The 14,825-nt window shown below is 48.5% G+C and overlaps 2 protein-coding genes across 2 annotated transcripts in view; one reads left to right on the top strand and one right to left on the bottom strand.

The window, feature by feature from the left end:
* Positions 1-14,825, bottom strand: part of sorcs2 (sortilin-related VPS10 domain containing receptor 2) — a 284,143-nt gene that overhangs the window by 147,959 nt on the left and 121,359 nt on the right. The gene's annotated exons all lie outside the window — the stretch shown is intronic.
* On the top strand, positions 13,158-14,228 carry LOC142946136 (uncharacterized). The gene has a single exon (XM_076087248.1). The coding sequence runs from the start codon at positions 13,158-13,160 to the stop codon at positions 14,226-14,228; it is 1,071 nt and encodes a 356-aa protein (XP_075943363.1).

Genomic DNA, 14,825 nt, shown 5'->3' with positions numbered 1-14,825 from the left:
CCTGTACCGTGTGATTGAGGATGTTCATACTGGAAAGTGTGAACAGCTGTTGTTGCCTACCTCCCTCAAAGAGCAAGTCCTTAAAAGTGTGCATGACCAGATGGGGCATCAGGGCATTGAGCGGACATTGGGTCTGCTGAGGCAGAGATGTTTTTGGGTGGGTATGCATGGGGATGTAGAGCAGTGGGTGAAGAGATGTCAGAGGTGTGTGTTGAGAAAAATGCCACAGCCCAAGATCCAAGCACCCCAAACTCCATTCTTGGCTACTCGCCCCCTCGAGGTTGTTGCTGTTGTTGGGATCTGACCCTGCTGGCTGAGACCTTCACACGTGCTTTTCAAACAAAGGAGCAGCCATGTTCCTTCCTTTCACCAAAACGCCTGACATGGGGTCTGCAAGAAACCTCATGCCGGATGACCACACCCCCCAGCTCCAGCAGAAACCTGATGCTGGTCCCTCATTGGCCAAGAAAGGGCCCCCCACTGGTTGTGCCACCTGGTTTATAAGCCTGAGCACAGCTAGAATTCTTCCTCTTCCGTCCAGACACCGCTGGTGTAAGGAGATCCACAAGGCTCTCTTCACCCCGGACACGCGCTGGTGTCAGGAGGTCCACAAGGCCTCTTCACTCCGGACTCGTCCAGTGGACAAGAAGATCCACGAGGAACCGCGGCCTCATCAAATCCTATCAGGTCACATGTAACATTCGCTGGTCGAACAGACTGTTTTATTTTGAGTTTTGGATCCTGTAGTGCGAGAACGGATAACTCCTATGCCCCGTTCTCCCACCCTTTTTGTGTACACACCGCCGGCAGAAGGTAACAATCTTTCCTCGCCGAAGATTTCCGGGAAGGACGACCCAAACCTCGTCCCTCAGCCGAAGTTAAAAAGCCCCTCTCTGCAGCGAGGAGGCCGAGTCTGCGCCAGCCAGCCCCGAAGCCGCGCCACCGAGAGCCAGCGGCTACTCGAGGACCGAGTGATCCCCACCACGGGAAACGTACCCTACCGAACGAAGCTTCTACAAGTAAGAGTTACTGGTATCTGGGCCTAGCTTAGCTTAGCATTAGCTTAATTTAGCCTATTCGTTATGTCGTTGTTATTCCTGTGTCTTGTTACATTAAGTTACTGTCGTGTTATAATGTGTTATTGCGCAAGCATCGCGGACCACGGAGTCCCGTTATATTGTGTATTTCCTGCTGTAACTGTTTACATTAGATCCGTCGCTGCTAGTGGATGTGGAGGTTGTGATTTTATCACTTCAAAGACCAAAACCACGGTGGCGGAGCCTCGTCTCGCCGATCGAGTTCCGGGGTGATAAGAGAGCAATACTCGCATCTCACCGCAGTGATAACGATCTGCTTGGTTTGGGGATTATTTTATTTTGTTTGGTTTTATTCTCTCTTCTTTAAATCGGCTCTGTGAGTGAGATTGAGAACCGCAACTATCACCGTACAAGCGTGACCGGTCGGTTCAGAATCCGACCGCAGAGTTTGCGAGTGATCAGCGGGTCCTCACATTCTCACTGCAGCGCCGAGCACCGCGCTCAGAGATCTTCCTCTCTCGCTCTCTCTCCCCCTCTCTTCCTACTAAACCGCACACACATAGTTAGATTCACTGATTTTGGGTGAACCTCTCAGACACGTGGTCGCGTAATCTATTGTCCCAACCCACATTGTGCACCGTCCCACGTGGTTACACGTAGCCACCTCTCAGCTATCTTGTCGCGGGTCAATAGACTCCGCCATCTTTGCTTGTAGGCTCACACGCCCCTTTTTAGGTTATGTACCATCACTGTTTGAGTAGGCCCCCCCCCCCCCCCCCTTTGTTTCCACACACTCACACATGTACATATATCTATATACATATCCTTACCCCACTTTATTCATTTGACTTTAGGTATTAGACATATAATTATATGATAGTGTTTGTTGATTTTGATATTACTTGATTTGATCATTTATTATTTTATTTAATAAACTCTGTTATATTTTAAAGAGCAGTCGTCTGTGATTACTTGTGCATATGTGTGTAATAATAACTGGATGTAGTGGCCTGTGCTCGAACTTAAACCTTCACTTTCACTCTGAATGTGTAATAGTACTCAGACTATTGACATTATGAGTGAACGCTAATTATGAGACTTAGTTTTATTGTTTGGTTATTGCTCCCTGTTCGCAGGGTGGTGCTACACGAGACCAGAAAGCGGATACCACTGCTAAGGTCATTCTGAAAGAATGGTTCATGAAGTATGGTGTGCCAGAGCGTCTACACTCCGATCAGGGAAGGAATTTTGAAAGTGCAGTGATTGCTGAACTGTGCAAGTTGTACGGGGTGAAGAAAACACGAACAACGCCCCACCACCCACAACGCAATCCACAGTGTGAGAGGTTTAATAGGACCCTGCACGACCTCCTGCGTACACTCCCCCCTGAAAAGAAGCGACGTTGGCCTGAACACCTGTCCGAGCTTGTGTATGCATATAATGTCACGCCACACTTGACCACAGGGTACCCACCCTACTTCTTGCTGTTTGGTGTTCGTCCGCACCTTCCAATCAATGCACTGTTAGGTCAGGAACAAGTGAAACATGACAAAACTGACTGGTTAGCTGTGCACCAGGAGCGTCTCCAAGATGTACATGCAAGAGCAAGGGAGTGTGCTGAGCGAAAGGCTGCGGAGAGGGTAGCCCACCAACAGGAGAAGGTGTACTGCCCGCCGGTCGAGGTGGGACAACTTGTGTATCTCCGTCACCGACCACCCAGAAGGAATAAGATCCAGGATGCCTGGGGGGCTACTGTGTACAAAGTTGTGGATATCCAAGGGACCACATATGCGGTGGAGACACTGGAGGGAGGACCGGTGAAGAGGGTGCATAGGTCCAATTTGCGACCATATGTGGGGCCCATACCAGCACTGAGAGGACGTCACCAGGCAGTTGCTCCTGTGGATGAACTTACTTTGAGTCCAGAGTCTGAAACTGAGTCCCCTGATCCAGAGTTTGTATTGGTGGAGGAAGTGTATTATCCAGCAACTAAAGGTGTCGCAACTCAGGAACGTGAGAATCTGGACCTGACTGAGGGATTTGAGAGCCACCTGGATAATGTGGCTGATGGTGGGGATCTACTTGGGCTGGAGGGACGTGACCCACCTGATGATGACCTGGAGGAGAAATCAGTACCCTGTCCTCAGCCCATGTCAGAGAGACCCAGCTCACGTGCTGAGGATTTGGGGTGAGGCCTGTGCCTACCCCAAGGAAGAGAAAGGAGGGAAATGTTGACACCCATTCCCCCTCTACGCAGGAGTCAGAGAAAAACAGCAGGGATACACCAAAACCCATTTAACTTGCCTAGCTCCTCTTGCAATGCGGTGTCTTTTAGTCCTGATGTACTCTCCCAGCTGTTAGCTGGGATGGTTCTCTATACTTCAAAGCTTCAGGGAAACATAGACAGACAGGAAGTCACCGAGGATGTTGACTGGTAGCAGGGGAGAATGTAGCCAGGCGAAGTGGGGGTAGGAAGGTTTTTGTACTGTCCCTGATAGATATGACTTACGTGCAGGCGTACTGTCACTTTAAGAACAATGAAGCGTGAGCTACGCGAGAGCACGGAGTTCACGTGAGATGTAGAAATACAGAGCGGGAATCAGAGGCTGCTGAGGACCGAACGTTAGCTTTTAGCATCCAGACTGAACTGAAGGGAAAGGCCTGTGTGGGTCCGAGCACACAGGCAGAGTACTGATATGGGAGTGAGTTCATTATTTTCTTTAACAATAATTGTGTTCCTGTGAAATAAATGCAAAGCAAGGAGCCCAGGAGGATCCTGATCAGAAGCCTAAACCACCTCAGCTGGCTCCTTTTCGATGTGAATGAGCATGGGCTCTCCCTTCCTCCAGATGTCTAGGCTCCTTACTCTAAAAGTCACACCGATAACGTAAAAAACTGAGATGAAGAATGTTGGAAAATGTGTCAAAGCAAGAAAGATGGGTGGACTAGTAGGCAGCAAGGAATAACTGGGCAGTTTATGATCCCGCTATCTGTCTTTGGCTGTCTTAGCTCAAACCAATGGGAAAAGGCCCTTGGCCAAATCACCAGGAAGCCATAACTATCCATTTCACAAATAAAATATGTTGAGGAGGAGCTGGGCTTGGTTTAGTTGGGGTGTCCGAATGCCTGAGCTCACATTTGTCAGTCGGCAGCAGGAGAGAAAGCAGTCGGCTAAGAGGATTATCCTAAATCCTTGCTGATTTTTCTTTTTCTTTGGGTTAAATAGAAACTAAATCGGAGCCAAATGTCCTAGCCGGCCGCCAAATGAGCATTATACAATCTCTCCTGGATGTCTGGGGTTTTGGGGCTTCTTGTTCAGAGATGGAAATCAAAATGATATGGGGGCCACAATAATGTGCTTCATATCACCTCAGCCATGCAGATGAGTGCTTTCAATTATAATCAAAGTTAAATCTCCATTTTGGTCTCTCTCAGCAGCAAACCTCATGAGCTTCCATCCACCTGAAAGAGAGCAAGCTGTCCTCCGTCTTTACTCTACCACTTTCCGCCTCTCTGAAGCATTACGGTGAGTCTGCAGTCTATCTATGCCCTTCATCGGCCATCAAAGAGAGAGCATAGGAATACTTCACACCAAAAGGACAGACAGGGAGAATGTAGTAGATGGAAAAGAAGGAGTTAGTACAATGCTGAGAGTCATGACAGATTCAGAATCTGCTTTATTCATTGGTTAATGTACAAACACAGACTATAGACTGGCTAAAAGAAGTACAACAAAGCTGAACAAGGTAAACAAACATTTAACTGGTATGTACAGTTAAATACATAAAATATAGGTGGATATAAACAGTGTATACAGAGTGCTAAGATTTATATTAACAGTGATATATAACAAAATGCGTGTTCACCCAAGGGTCATGTTTCCATCAGAGCCCATAAATACCTGTGACTATCTGAGTTATTTGTCCCGTGAATGAATGTCCATTGTAATGTTCCACTAAAGACAAACGCCAGATGTAAGTAAGCTGTAGTGGGGTTTTGTCTGGTAAGAATGCAGCTGAAGATGACAGAATCAGGCACTGGCCTATCTCCCTCAGTCCATGTGACACTCACACAACCACACATACAAACACACGCCTACACCTACACCTACACACACACACGTATACTGACTGAATGGTGAGTTTCACACCTCACAAGTCACCCTGGCTGTAGTGATGGAAAAACACAAGCTCCTGAACATTATTGACTTCCATCCTTTGGTTATCACACCTGCAGTTCATCCTGGCCTTGAACCCTCTCTCTCTCACCCTCCCTCTCACACACATGCACTACTATCCATTGCAAACCATAACCTTGCTATAGCTGTGACCCACTATATTGCCCACATGCATCAGTGCAGCTAACCTTTCTCCTTGTGTCATATGAGCAGTCTATCATCTGACATGCACATTTCCACTTTTCATTAGTGATATATGACTATCAGTGCAATCTGATCACTCTGTTCAATATCCATCAATATGATGTTCCTTTTGGAGTAAAATTGTCAACCCAGGGGACACTAGAATTCCAGCTGGAGCATAATGAGAACTAGAACATTTCGCAGGAAATTTTGACAGTGTGGCTTCTACTGCCCGTCACAATATATATACACGCCAATGTTACCGGTAGTAACTAAGCATGTATTTTCAAGGTACACCACATGCTCTGTGTGTTTCACTATGAGAGACATGTAGAGAACGCTCCCATAATTTCTGTACGAACCTCATTCTGAGCTTCATGTTAAAGATACAGTTACTCTATGGAGCTTTTATTTTGAAAGGGTGGGACTGGGTGGGCGAGAGAAAGGGAGAGGAGACATATTCATAATGTTTGACACAAACACAGAGGTTATTAAATGACAGGCTTCATCACAAGCATTCAGTTAGAATTCACTCTCTGGGGCTTTTATTTTGAAATGGGAGGGGGGGGGGGGGGTTCTCTAAAGATATCTAAGATCTGAATGACTGTATGAAAGAAAGAGAGAGACAGACAGACAGACAGAGACAGGAGGTTTAACAATGCCTTTGACTGAATATCTCCAAGTCATGCATGCGTGTGTGTGTGTGTGTGTAGAGAGAGAGAGAGAGAGAGAGTGTGCCTGCGTGCATGTGTGTAACTGGTTGCCATGGTGAGGACGCACCTGGTGTTAGAGGCAGACTGATTAAGAAACATTACAGTAAACAGTGATTTTGAACAAAACCCCTAACTCCATCCATCCATCCATTTTCCACCGCTTATCCGGGGTCGGGTCGCGGTGGCAGCAGGCCAAGCAGGCCGACCCAGACCTCCCTCTCACCAGCAACATGTTCCAGCTCAGGCGTTCCCAGGCCAGCTGGGAGATGTAATCTCTCCAGCGTGTTCTGGGTCTTCCCCGGGGTCTCTTCCCAGTTGGACGTGCCTGGAAAACCTCCAGTGGGAGGCGTCCAGGAGGCATCCTAATTAGATGCCCGAACCACCTCAGCTGACTCCTTTCGACGCGAAGGAGTAGCGGCTCGACTCCAAGTTCCCTCCTGATGACCGAGCTCCTTACCCTATCTCTAAGGCTGAGCCCGGCCACCCTACGGAGGAAACTCATTTCGGCCGCTTGTAGCCGCGACCTTGTCATTTCGGTCACGACCCAGAGTTCGTGACCATAGGTGAGGGTAGGAACGTAGACCGAGTGGTAAATTGAGAGCTTTGCCTTCCGGCTCAGCTTCCTCTTCACCAAGACGGTCCGGTGCAGCGCCTGCTTTACTGCTGCAGCCGCACCGATCCGCCTGTCGATCTCCCGCTCCATCTTACCCTCACTCGTGAACAAGACCCCGAGATACTTAAACTCCTTCGCTTGAGGTAGGCACTCCGTCCCCACCTGGAGGGAGCAATCCACCGGTTTCCGGCAGAGAACCATGGCCTCAGATTTGGAGGTGCTAACTCTCATCCCCGCCGCTTCACACTCGGCTACAAACCGCCCAGTGAATGATGGAGGTCACGATCGAGGAGGCTAACAGGACCACATCATCTGCAAATAGCAGAGAGGCGATCCCGAGACCCCCGAAACTGACGTTCTCCGCCCCCAGGCTGCGCCTAGATATCCTGTCCATGAAAATCACGAACAGGACCAAAACAAAGGGCAGCCCTGGCGGAGGCCAACACCCACCGGGAACGTGTCTGACTTATTGCCGAGAATGCGGACACAGCTCCTACTGCAGTCGTACAGAGACCGGATCGCCCGTTGTAACGGGTCCGGGACCCCATACTCCCGCAGCACCCCCCACAAGACCCCCCGAGGGACCCGGTCGAAAGCCTTCTCCAAGTCCACAAAGCACATGTAGACTGGTTGGGCAAACTCCCAGAGCCCCTCCAGTAGTCTTGCGAGGGTAAAGAGCTGGTCCACTGTTCCACGGCCGGGACGGAATCCGCACTGCTCCTCTTGAATCTGAGATTCGACAAGCGGTCGGAGCCTCCTTTCCAGCACCCTGGCATAAGCCTTCCACCGGGAGGCTGAGTAGTGTGATACCCCGGTAATTCGAGCACACTCTCCGGTCCCCCTTTTTGAAGATGGGAACCACCACCCCGGTCTGCCATTCCATGGGCACTGATCCCGACCCCCATGCGACATTGAAGAGGCGTGTCAGCCAGGACAGCCCAACTATGTCCAGCGCCTTCAGCATCTCAGGGCGGATCTCATCCACCCCCGGCGCCTTGCCACCAAGGAGCTTTTTAACTACCTCAGCGACCTCTGCCAAGGATATGGGTGAGCCTCCCCCTAGGTCCTCAGGCGCTGCCTCCTCTGCAGAGGACATGTTGGTCGGGTTTAGGAGTTCCTCAAAGTGCTCTTTCCACCGCACGACGATGTCCTCCGTCCGGGTTAGCAGTTCTCCCCCCCCCCCTGCTGAGAACAGCGTGGGGTAAGCCCTGCTTTCCCTTCCTGAGCCGTCGGATGGTTTGCCAGAACCTCCTTGAGGCCAACCGAAAGTCCTTCTCCATGGCCTCCCCGAACTCCTCCCATGCCCGAGTTTTAGCATTCGCGACCACCGCAGCTGCAGCCCTTCTGGCCTGCCGGTACCTGTCAGCTGCTTCAGGAGACCCCTGGGCCAACCAGGCCTTGAAGGTCTCCTTCTTCAGCTTGACGGCTTCCCTCACCTCCGGTGTCCACCACCGGATTCTCGGGTTGCCGCCACGACAGGCACCGATTACCTTCCGGCCACAGCTCCTAGCGGCCGCGTCCACAATAGAGGCTTTGAACATGGTCCACTCGGATTCCGTGTCCCCAACCTCCCTCGGGATGTGTGAGAAGTTCTTCCGGAGGTGGGAGTTAAAGACCTCCCGGACAGGGTCCTCCGCCAGATGTTCCCAGTTTACCCTCACTACACGTTTGGGTTTGCCGGGTCTTTCCAACCGGTTCCCCTGCCATCTGATCCAACTCACCACCAGGTGGTGATCAGTTGACAGCTCTGCTCCTCTCTTCACCCGAGTGTCCAAGACATACGGCCGCAAATCAAATGATACGATTACAAAGTCGATCATTGATCTCCGGCCTAAGGTGTTCTGGTACCAGGTACACTTATGAGCCACCTTATGTTCGAACATAGTGTTCGTTATGGCCAAACCGTAGCAAGCACAGAAGTCCAATAACGAAACACCATTCAGGTTCAGATCGGGCAAGCCATTCCTCCCAATCACCCCCCGCCAGGTTTCTCCGTCATTGCCCACGTGAGCGTTGAAGTCCCCAGGAGAACTATGGAGTCGGTAGGCGGCGCCCTTTCCAGGACCACTCCCACTGACTCCAAGAAGGCCGGATACTCCGAACTGCTGTTTGGTGCATAAGCACAAACCACAGTCAGAGCCTTGCTCCCCGCAACCCGTAGGCGCATGGAGGCGACCCTCTCGCTCTCCGGGGAGAACTCCAACAAAGCGGCGCTCAGCCGGGGGCTCGTGAGTATCCCCACTCCTGCCCGGCGCCTCTCACCCTGGGCAACTCCGGAAAAGGACAAAGTCCAACCCCTCTCCAGGAGCTTGGTTCCAGAGCCAACGCTGTGTGTGGAGGTGAGTCCAACTATTTCTAGCTGGTATCGCTCCACCTCCTGCACCAGCTCCGGCTCTTTCCCCGCTAGCGAGGTGACGTTCCACGTCCCTAGAGCTAGTCTATGCCGCCGGCGATCGGCATGCCCGGGCCTCCCGGCCGACCCGCCGCCCGGTCTGCATAGCACCCGACCCCGATGCTTGTCCCTGCGGGTGGTGGGTCCACAGGGTGGCTGCTCCATGGTGTTTATTCGGGCTGAGCCCGACCGGGCCCCATGGGCAAAGGCCTGGCCACCAGACACTCGCCTACGAGCTCCCCTCCTGGGTCCCTGGTCCGGGCGAGGTGGCTATAGTCCGTGGGCTAACTATCATAGGGGTCATTTTGAACCGTTCTTAGTCTGGGCTCTCCCCTGAAACCTGTTTGCCTTGGGAGACCCTACCAGGGGCTAATGCCCCGGACAACATAGCTCCCAGGATCACTGAGCCACTCAAACTCCTCCACCACGATAAGGTGGCGATTCGCGGAGGAGCAAAACCCCTAACTCCTTTTAACAAATTAGCAGGAGTCTGAGTGCCAAAATATGGATACCGTGAGAAAGATAAGACTGGCAAACGCGGTAATGTGTTTTTTATGTTTGTGGTGTTAAAAATGTGAGCTCCAGAGCAATAGACAAAACTGGTACCGTCTGCTTTCTTTGAGAAATGAGTGGTCAGATTTAACATGGAGTCTAATGGAGCAGTTGGTTGGAGTTCATGTCGTCTGCGGCTCTTTGAGCCAAATGTGTAAATCTGTGGGATTCCACAGTCATTTGTCTACGACAAGGACAATATTAGCTACTTTTAAATCCAGAAATTATTCATGAAGAGTGAAGATTGTGGACTCAGTGGCAAAAGACAAATCTTTTTTTCACAAGATTCTGAACCTGCTCTTCACTCTAGCGATGACATCATGCACTCTAAGCTCCGCAATACTCATTATAAAGTCAGAACAGGACTGAAAAAATCATAAAAGTTAAATTGCCGCAGTTCAAAAAGTGTAAAATATATCAAAAAGCTGAATCATTCTGCAATAGATCAGGGTTTTCTCAACATTTGAAAGTTGAAATGGTGTCTGTAGCTGAAAGTATGAGGAAGTAGAAGGATTTGAAAGTTGAAAAAGTTTAAGAGGATTTGAAAACGTTCTCCATAGACATCCAATTCAAAAAAAAAGTTGCAAAAAGCTTAATAATTGAAACAGTTTAAATGTTAGAAATATGAAAAGTTGATAGTTGAACGGTTTCTGTAGCTTAAAAAATGTGGAAGGAGTTAAGTAGCAAAATACATACGGAAGAAATATAAAAGGTAGAATAATGCTTAACAGCATTCCAACAATAAAGAACAGGATAACAATAGTTGGAATGCTTAACAGCATTCCAACAAATATTAAGGCCGCAGGATTACAGTCAGTGTGCTTTGGCACAGGCAGTTTTACTGCCTTTGTGCCACAAAGCCACACTGAATGACAGAAAATATAGATGATGCTACACTGTATGTTATAATACTACTGTCTATGCCCTATCTACCTCCAATTCAAGTTGATCACCTGAAGCAAGGTGTAAATGTTTTATTCTCATTTGAATAGAGAGGCAAGATGGACATGTGTGTTAGATTCCACAGTAATAATAGAATATAAACACAATATATTATATAATAAGACATAAAAAGTGTATGGATTTCAAACAACATGTTAATGAGCCAAATCATATCCCTGGTCACACTTTGTACGACATCATTTCATATGGGATGAGCATAAATATCTCATCAGTTGTTGACTTGGCTCTATCAGACCACCTTTTGTATGTTTTAATGTAGCAGATTAATGAGCAGATGATAAAAAACTTGTCTTACTCCTGAGTGACCTCAAACTTCTTAGCATACAGGTGGGTACTTATAGGGTTTATTCCAAGCAAATGAATGATCAAGAAGGTTTAGGCTAAAATAAACTGTATTTGTGCACAACAACAATAGCTGCTTTGTGGCACCACAAAAATATGTTATTAAGATGGACATTTTTTGCAAGGCATAAGGAACCAGTATTAAAAGTCACAGGGACTGCCTCGCACTGTAAGCCGTGTGCCAATGAGAAAAGCTTCTAAGAAGCTCCAGCTAGATTAAGCAAGGCCAAAGCTCCCTACCTTCAGCCCCAAATCTTGTTAAGTCATTTTAATAATTTCATTGAATGTACCTTTTTTTCCTCTCTGGCGGGCTTTCATCATTCTCTGCTTGTGTGAGTCGGTGTTGTGTGGTTTCATTTGGCCGGGAACGACAGGTAAGGTAAAGGAAGGTAAGCAATCACAAGGTCTGGTCGAATAGAGAAACCTATGTTCCAGCAGTCAAATAATTAAATCTCCTGTCATATAAAATTAAGTATTTACACAACTGACAGCCTTTAAAAGAATGTATTAGGACACCTGGCCTGAGCGGTGCTGGTGTTGTTGTTGCTTTTTGCAGTTTGAGGTCATTGTGACAGCAACAGACAGACTTCAACCACAGGGACAGGGAGGGCGTTTGCTAGAAGGGGTGGCGGTCTGAGGCAGCAACATCCTCCTGCGAAACACACTGTGTGTAGTCCGAGTTTGACTTAGTTCAGCCTCTGGTCATCCACCCTCTCCAGGCTTTCTGCCAATGCCTCACAACTATTAGTAGTGTGTGTGTGTGTTTGAGTGGGGTGGGTGAATGCTGACAAGTTTTAGGGAGTGGCCATCTTGAAAAGAGGTCATATGATTAATTTTTTACTGAGATAGCCAGTCGTGCCTGGCCGAGTTCCTTTCAGCTTCTCGCTTCAGGCAACAGTGAAATCCAACAGTAGCGTGTGTGTGTGTGTGTGTCAAGGACAGTGACAAGTGCGCCCAGAGGGGTCGGCAGGAGGAGACGGAAGAGAGCGGCTTTGACCATGCCACCCTTCTCCTGCCGCTATCAAAGCCATACACCAGCCCAGTCCCTCCTCCACTCACACATCCCTCCTTTCAGCTTCTCACTGAAAGGAGAAGTTTCACAAGGTATGAAGGGTAAAAGAACACGTCCAAGCTGCAGATACACTGATGAGTAATACAGTACACAACCATACTCTTACAATTCAACGTACTATAGATAAGGTCTTCATTCAGCTAATTATGAATATATTGTATTCAGATTTTCATTATTTTTGTCATTCAAAAATGCACAGCCGACAAGACACAACAAATAAGATAATTAACATAACAAACTATATTAATCCAAAATATAGCACATATTGAAATGATACTATATTAGTTAAAAAATAGCAAGACTATGTAACTTTTGGCTTGTTTCTATTTTCTATTCCCTTGGCACCTAAATTACTTAATTGTATTTAAATGTAATTTTAAAATGTGTTTTTTTGCACTTGGTCTTTTGGCTTTAGCTGTAATATGTAGAGCGCTTTTGAATTGCCTTGTTGTTGAAATGTGCTATATAAATAAACTTGCCTTGACTATGAAAAAATAATATATTTAAAAACTAAAGAGCAATTCCAATTATTTTCACCAGAATATCACAGGATAATATCTCTGTCAAATAATCTTTATTAATTTTAAGGATTCAACTTATACAGTACTTCTCCCAGATGACAGTTCATACACTGCTATATTTTTCAATTTACGAACTTTAATTGTGAAAGGCAACTGTGCAAACAAATATTGGGCCTCTAATTAATGTAACAATGTGACACATGATTTTTTTAAGTATATGTCCTCAATTTTGATTTTAACAGGATAGCGAGAGAGCAGCAGCGAGAGAGCAGCGAGAGAGCAGCAGCGAGAGAGCAGCAGCGAGAGAGCAAGCGAGAGCAGCAGCGAGAGAGCAGCAGAGCAGCAGCGAGAGAGCAGCAGAGCAGCAGCGAGAGAGCAGCAGAGCAGCACATCACCAGCCTGTAGTGTGGTGTGAAAGTGGTTAGAGCAGTTGTCTCGGGGGCACATCCGAGGCTGCAGGTTTGGCCAGTTCATGGTTGCTTTACCGAGCCTGTGGGTTTTAGTGCGCAAGTACCCACCACAAGTAGCACCTGAAGACTAAGAAAGACAGGCGGACAGGCTGACACACGTACCGGAAGCAGGAACTTCCAACATGGATGCCACTCGGCCAGGTATGTGTGGAGACTGCAAACTCGCGTACTCACAGTTAAGGGACGATTTTCACCGCCTGGAGTCTGAAGTCCGGAAAAGGGAACAGCTGATCGACGGATTCGTATCCGTAGCGGCGGCCCAGGCAAAGCATATCTCATCTATGCAATCTCAGCTGGTCTCGGACACTGCGGACACTCTGCCCTGGCTACCCTGGTTAACCACCTCCAACCGCTTCGCAGTCCTGACGGAGAATACTCCCTCCCGGGCTTCCTCTACCCTTCGCCCCTACTCGTTGGCGCAGACGGAGGTAACTCAACGGTTAGATGCAAGGCTTAGTGAGATAGAAGTACAGCTCCGCACCATGGAAGCTAAGACGCTGTTGACTGCGGGCGTAGTCGGTGCGGCCCAAACAGACGTGGCTCCCGCTAGCCGTCTCCCTGCAGCCCCCGAGCAGCCGGGGGGCCGGGTGACTGCTCTCGGGAGGCTTAAGCCTGGGGCGAAGCACTCGGCTCGCCAGCAGCCACTTCGTGTTTCAAACGGGTCTTCCGCACCCGGCAGAGTTGATTTCTCAGCTGAGAGACCAACTCTGGTCATAGGCAGCTCTATTCTGAGAAACGTGAAGCTAGCGAAACCAGAGGCTACAGTTACATGTATACCCGGGTCCAGAGCAGGCGACATTGAGTCCTATCTGAAAGTACTGACTAAAGATAACCGTAAATACAGTAAGATTGTTATTCATGTCGGCGGGAATGGCACCCGACTACGGCTCTCTGAGATCACTAAAGTTCATGTGGAATCTGTGTGTACATACGCAAAAGCCATGTCAGACTCCGTAGTTTTCTCTGGCCCGCTCCCGAATCTGACCAATGATGAAATGTTTAGCCGCATGTCATCGTTCCACCGCTGGCTGTCTTGGTGGTGCCCAGCAAACAATGTGGGCTTCGTAGACAACTGGGACACTTTCTGGGGAAAACCTGGTTTGCTTAGGAGAGATGGCATTCATCCCACTTTGGATGGAGCAGATCTCATTTCTGCAAATCTGACCCAGTTTCTGTGTGGACCTGGTCCATGACAACCCAGAGTTCAGACCAGTAAGCAGAGTGTCAGTCTTACACACTTCTCTGAGCTTCCATTAGTGCAGTTACTCACCCAAAACCACATAGAGACTGTCTGCCCCACGGCCACTTAAATTAATTAAATCAAAAATAAACGATCGAGGAGTTAAACAAAATAACCTAATCCAAGTTAAAACTACCGCAACAGTGCAACAAAATGCCGCTTAGCATGCGAGACAGGTAGACGTGTCTCAGGTAGGCTCCCGTGCTCTGCCACTTTTCATTATTCAACTTTAAAAAACACATTGATACTTTCGCCTGTACGGCTTCATCTTTATGTCTAAGAGACAATGAGCCATAACCTGCGGTCGAAAAAAGAGGATCGAGCCATCATACCACCGGGAGGGACGATGACGACAGCTACAGCCAAGATTGCTAACTCTGCTAACGCCGAGGGCGGCTCCACGTTTCTCCCGGCAGACTTGGAGAGGTTGCGCACCATGCTGGTTAGTGACCTCAAAAATGCAATCGATGAGGCCTTGACCCCACTGGCGGACTCTGTCAACAAACTACGTGAAACTACGGAGGATCACGGCCGGCGCGTTACTGACATC

This window comes from Anarhichas minor, unplaced genomic scaffold, assembly GCF_050575085.1.
Source record: "Anarhichas minor isolate MPS153535 unplaced genomic scaffold, ASM5057508v1 ptg000009l, whole genome shotgun sequence".
Classification (NCBI taxonomy): Eukaryota; Metazoa; Chordata; class Actinopteri; order Perciformes; family Anarhichadidae; genus Anarhichas; species Anarhichas minor.
The sequence above is the reverse complement of the archived record's forward strand: the minus strand, read 5'-3'. Positions and strand labels throughout refer to the sequence as shown.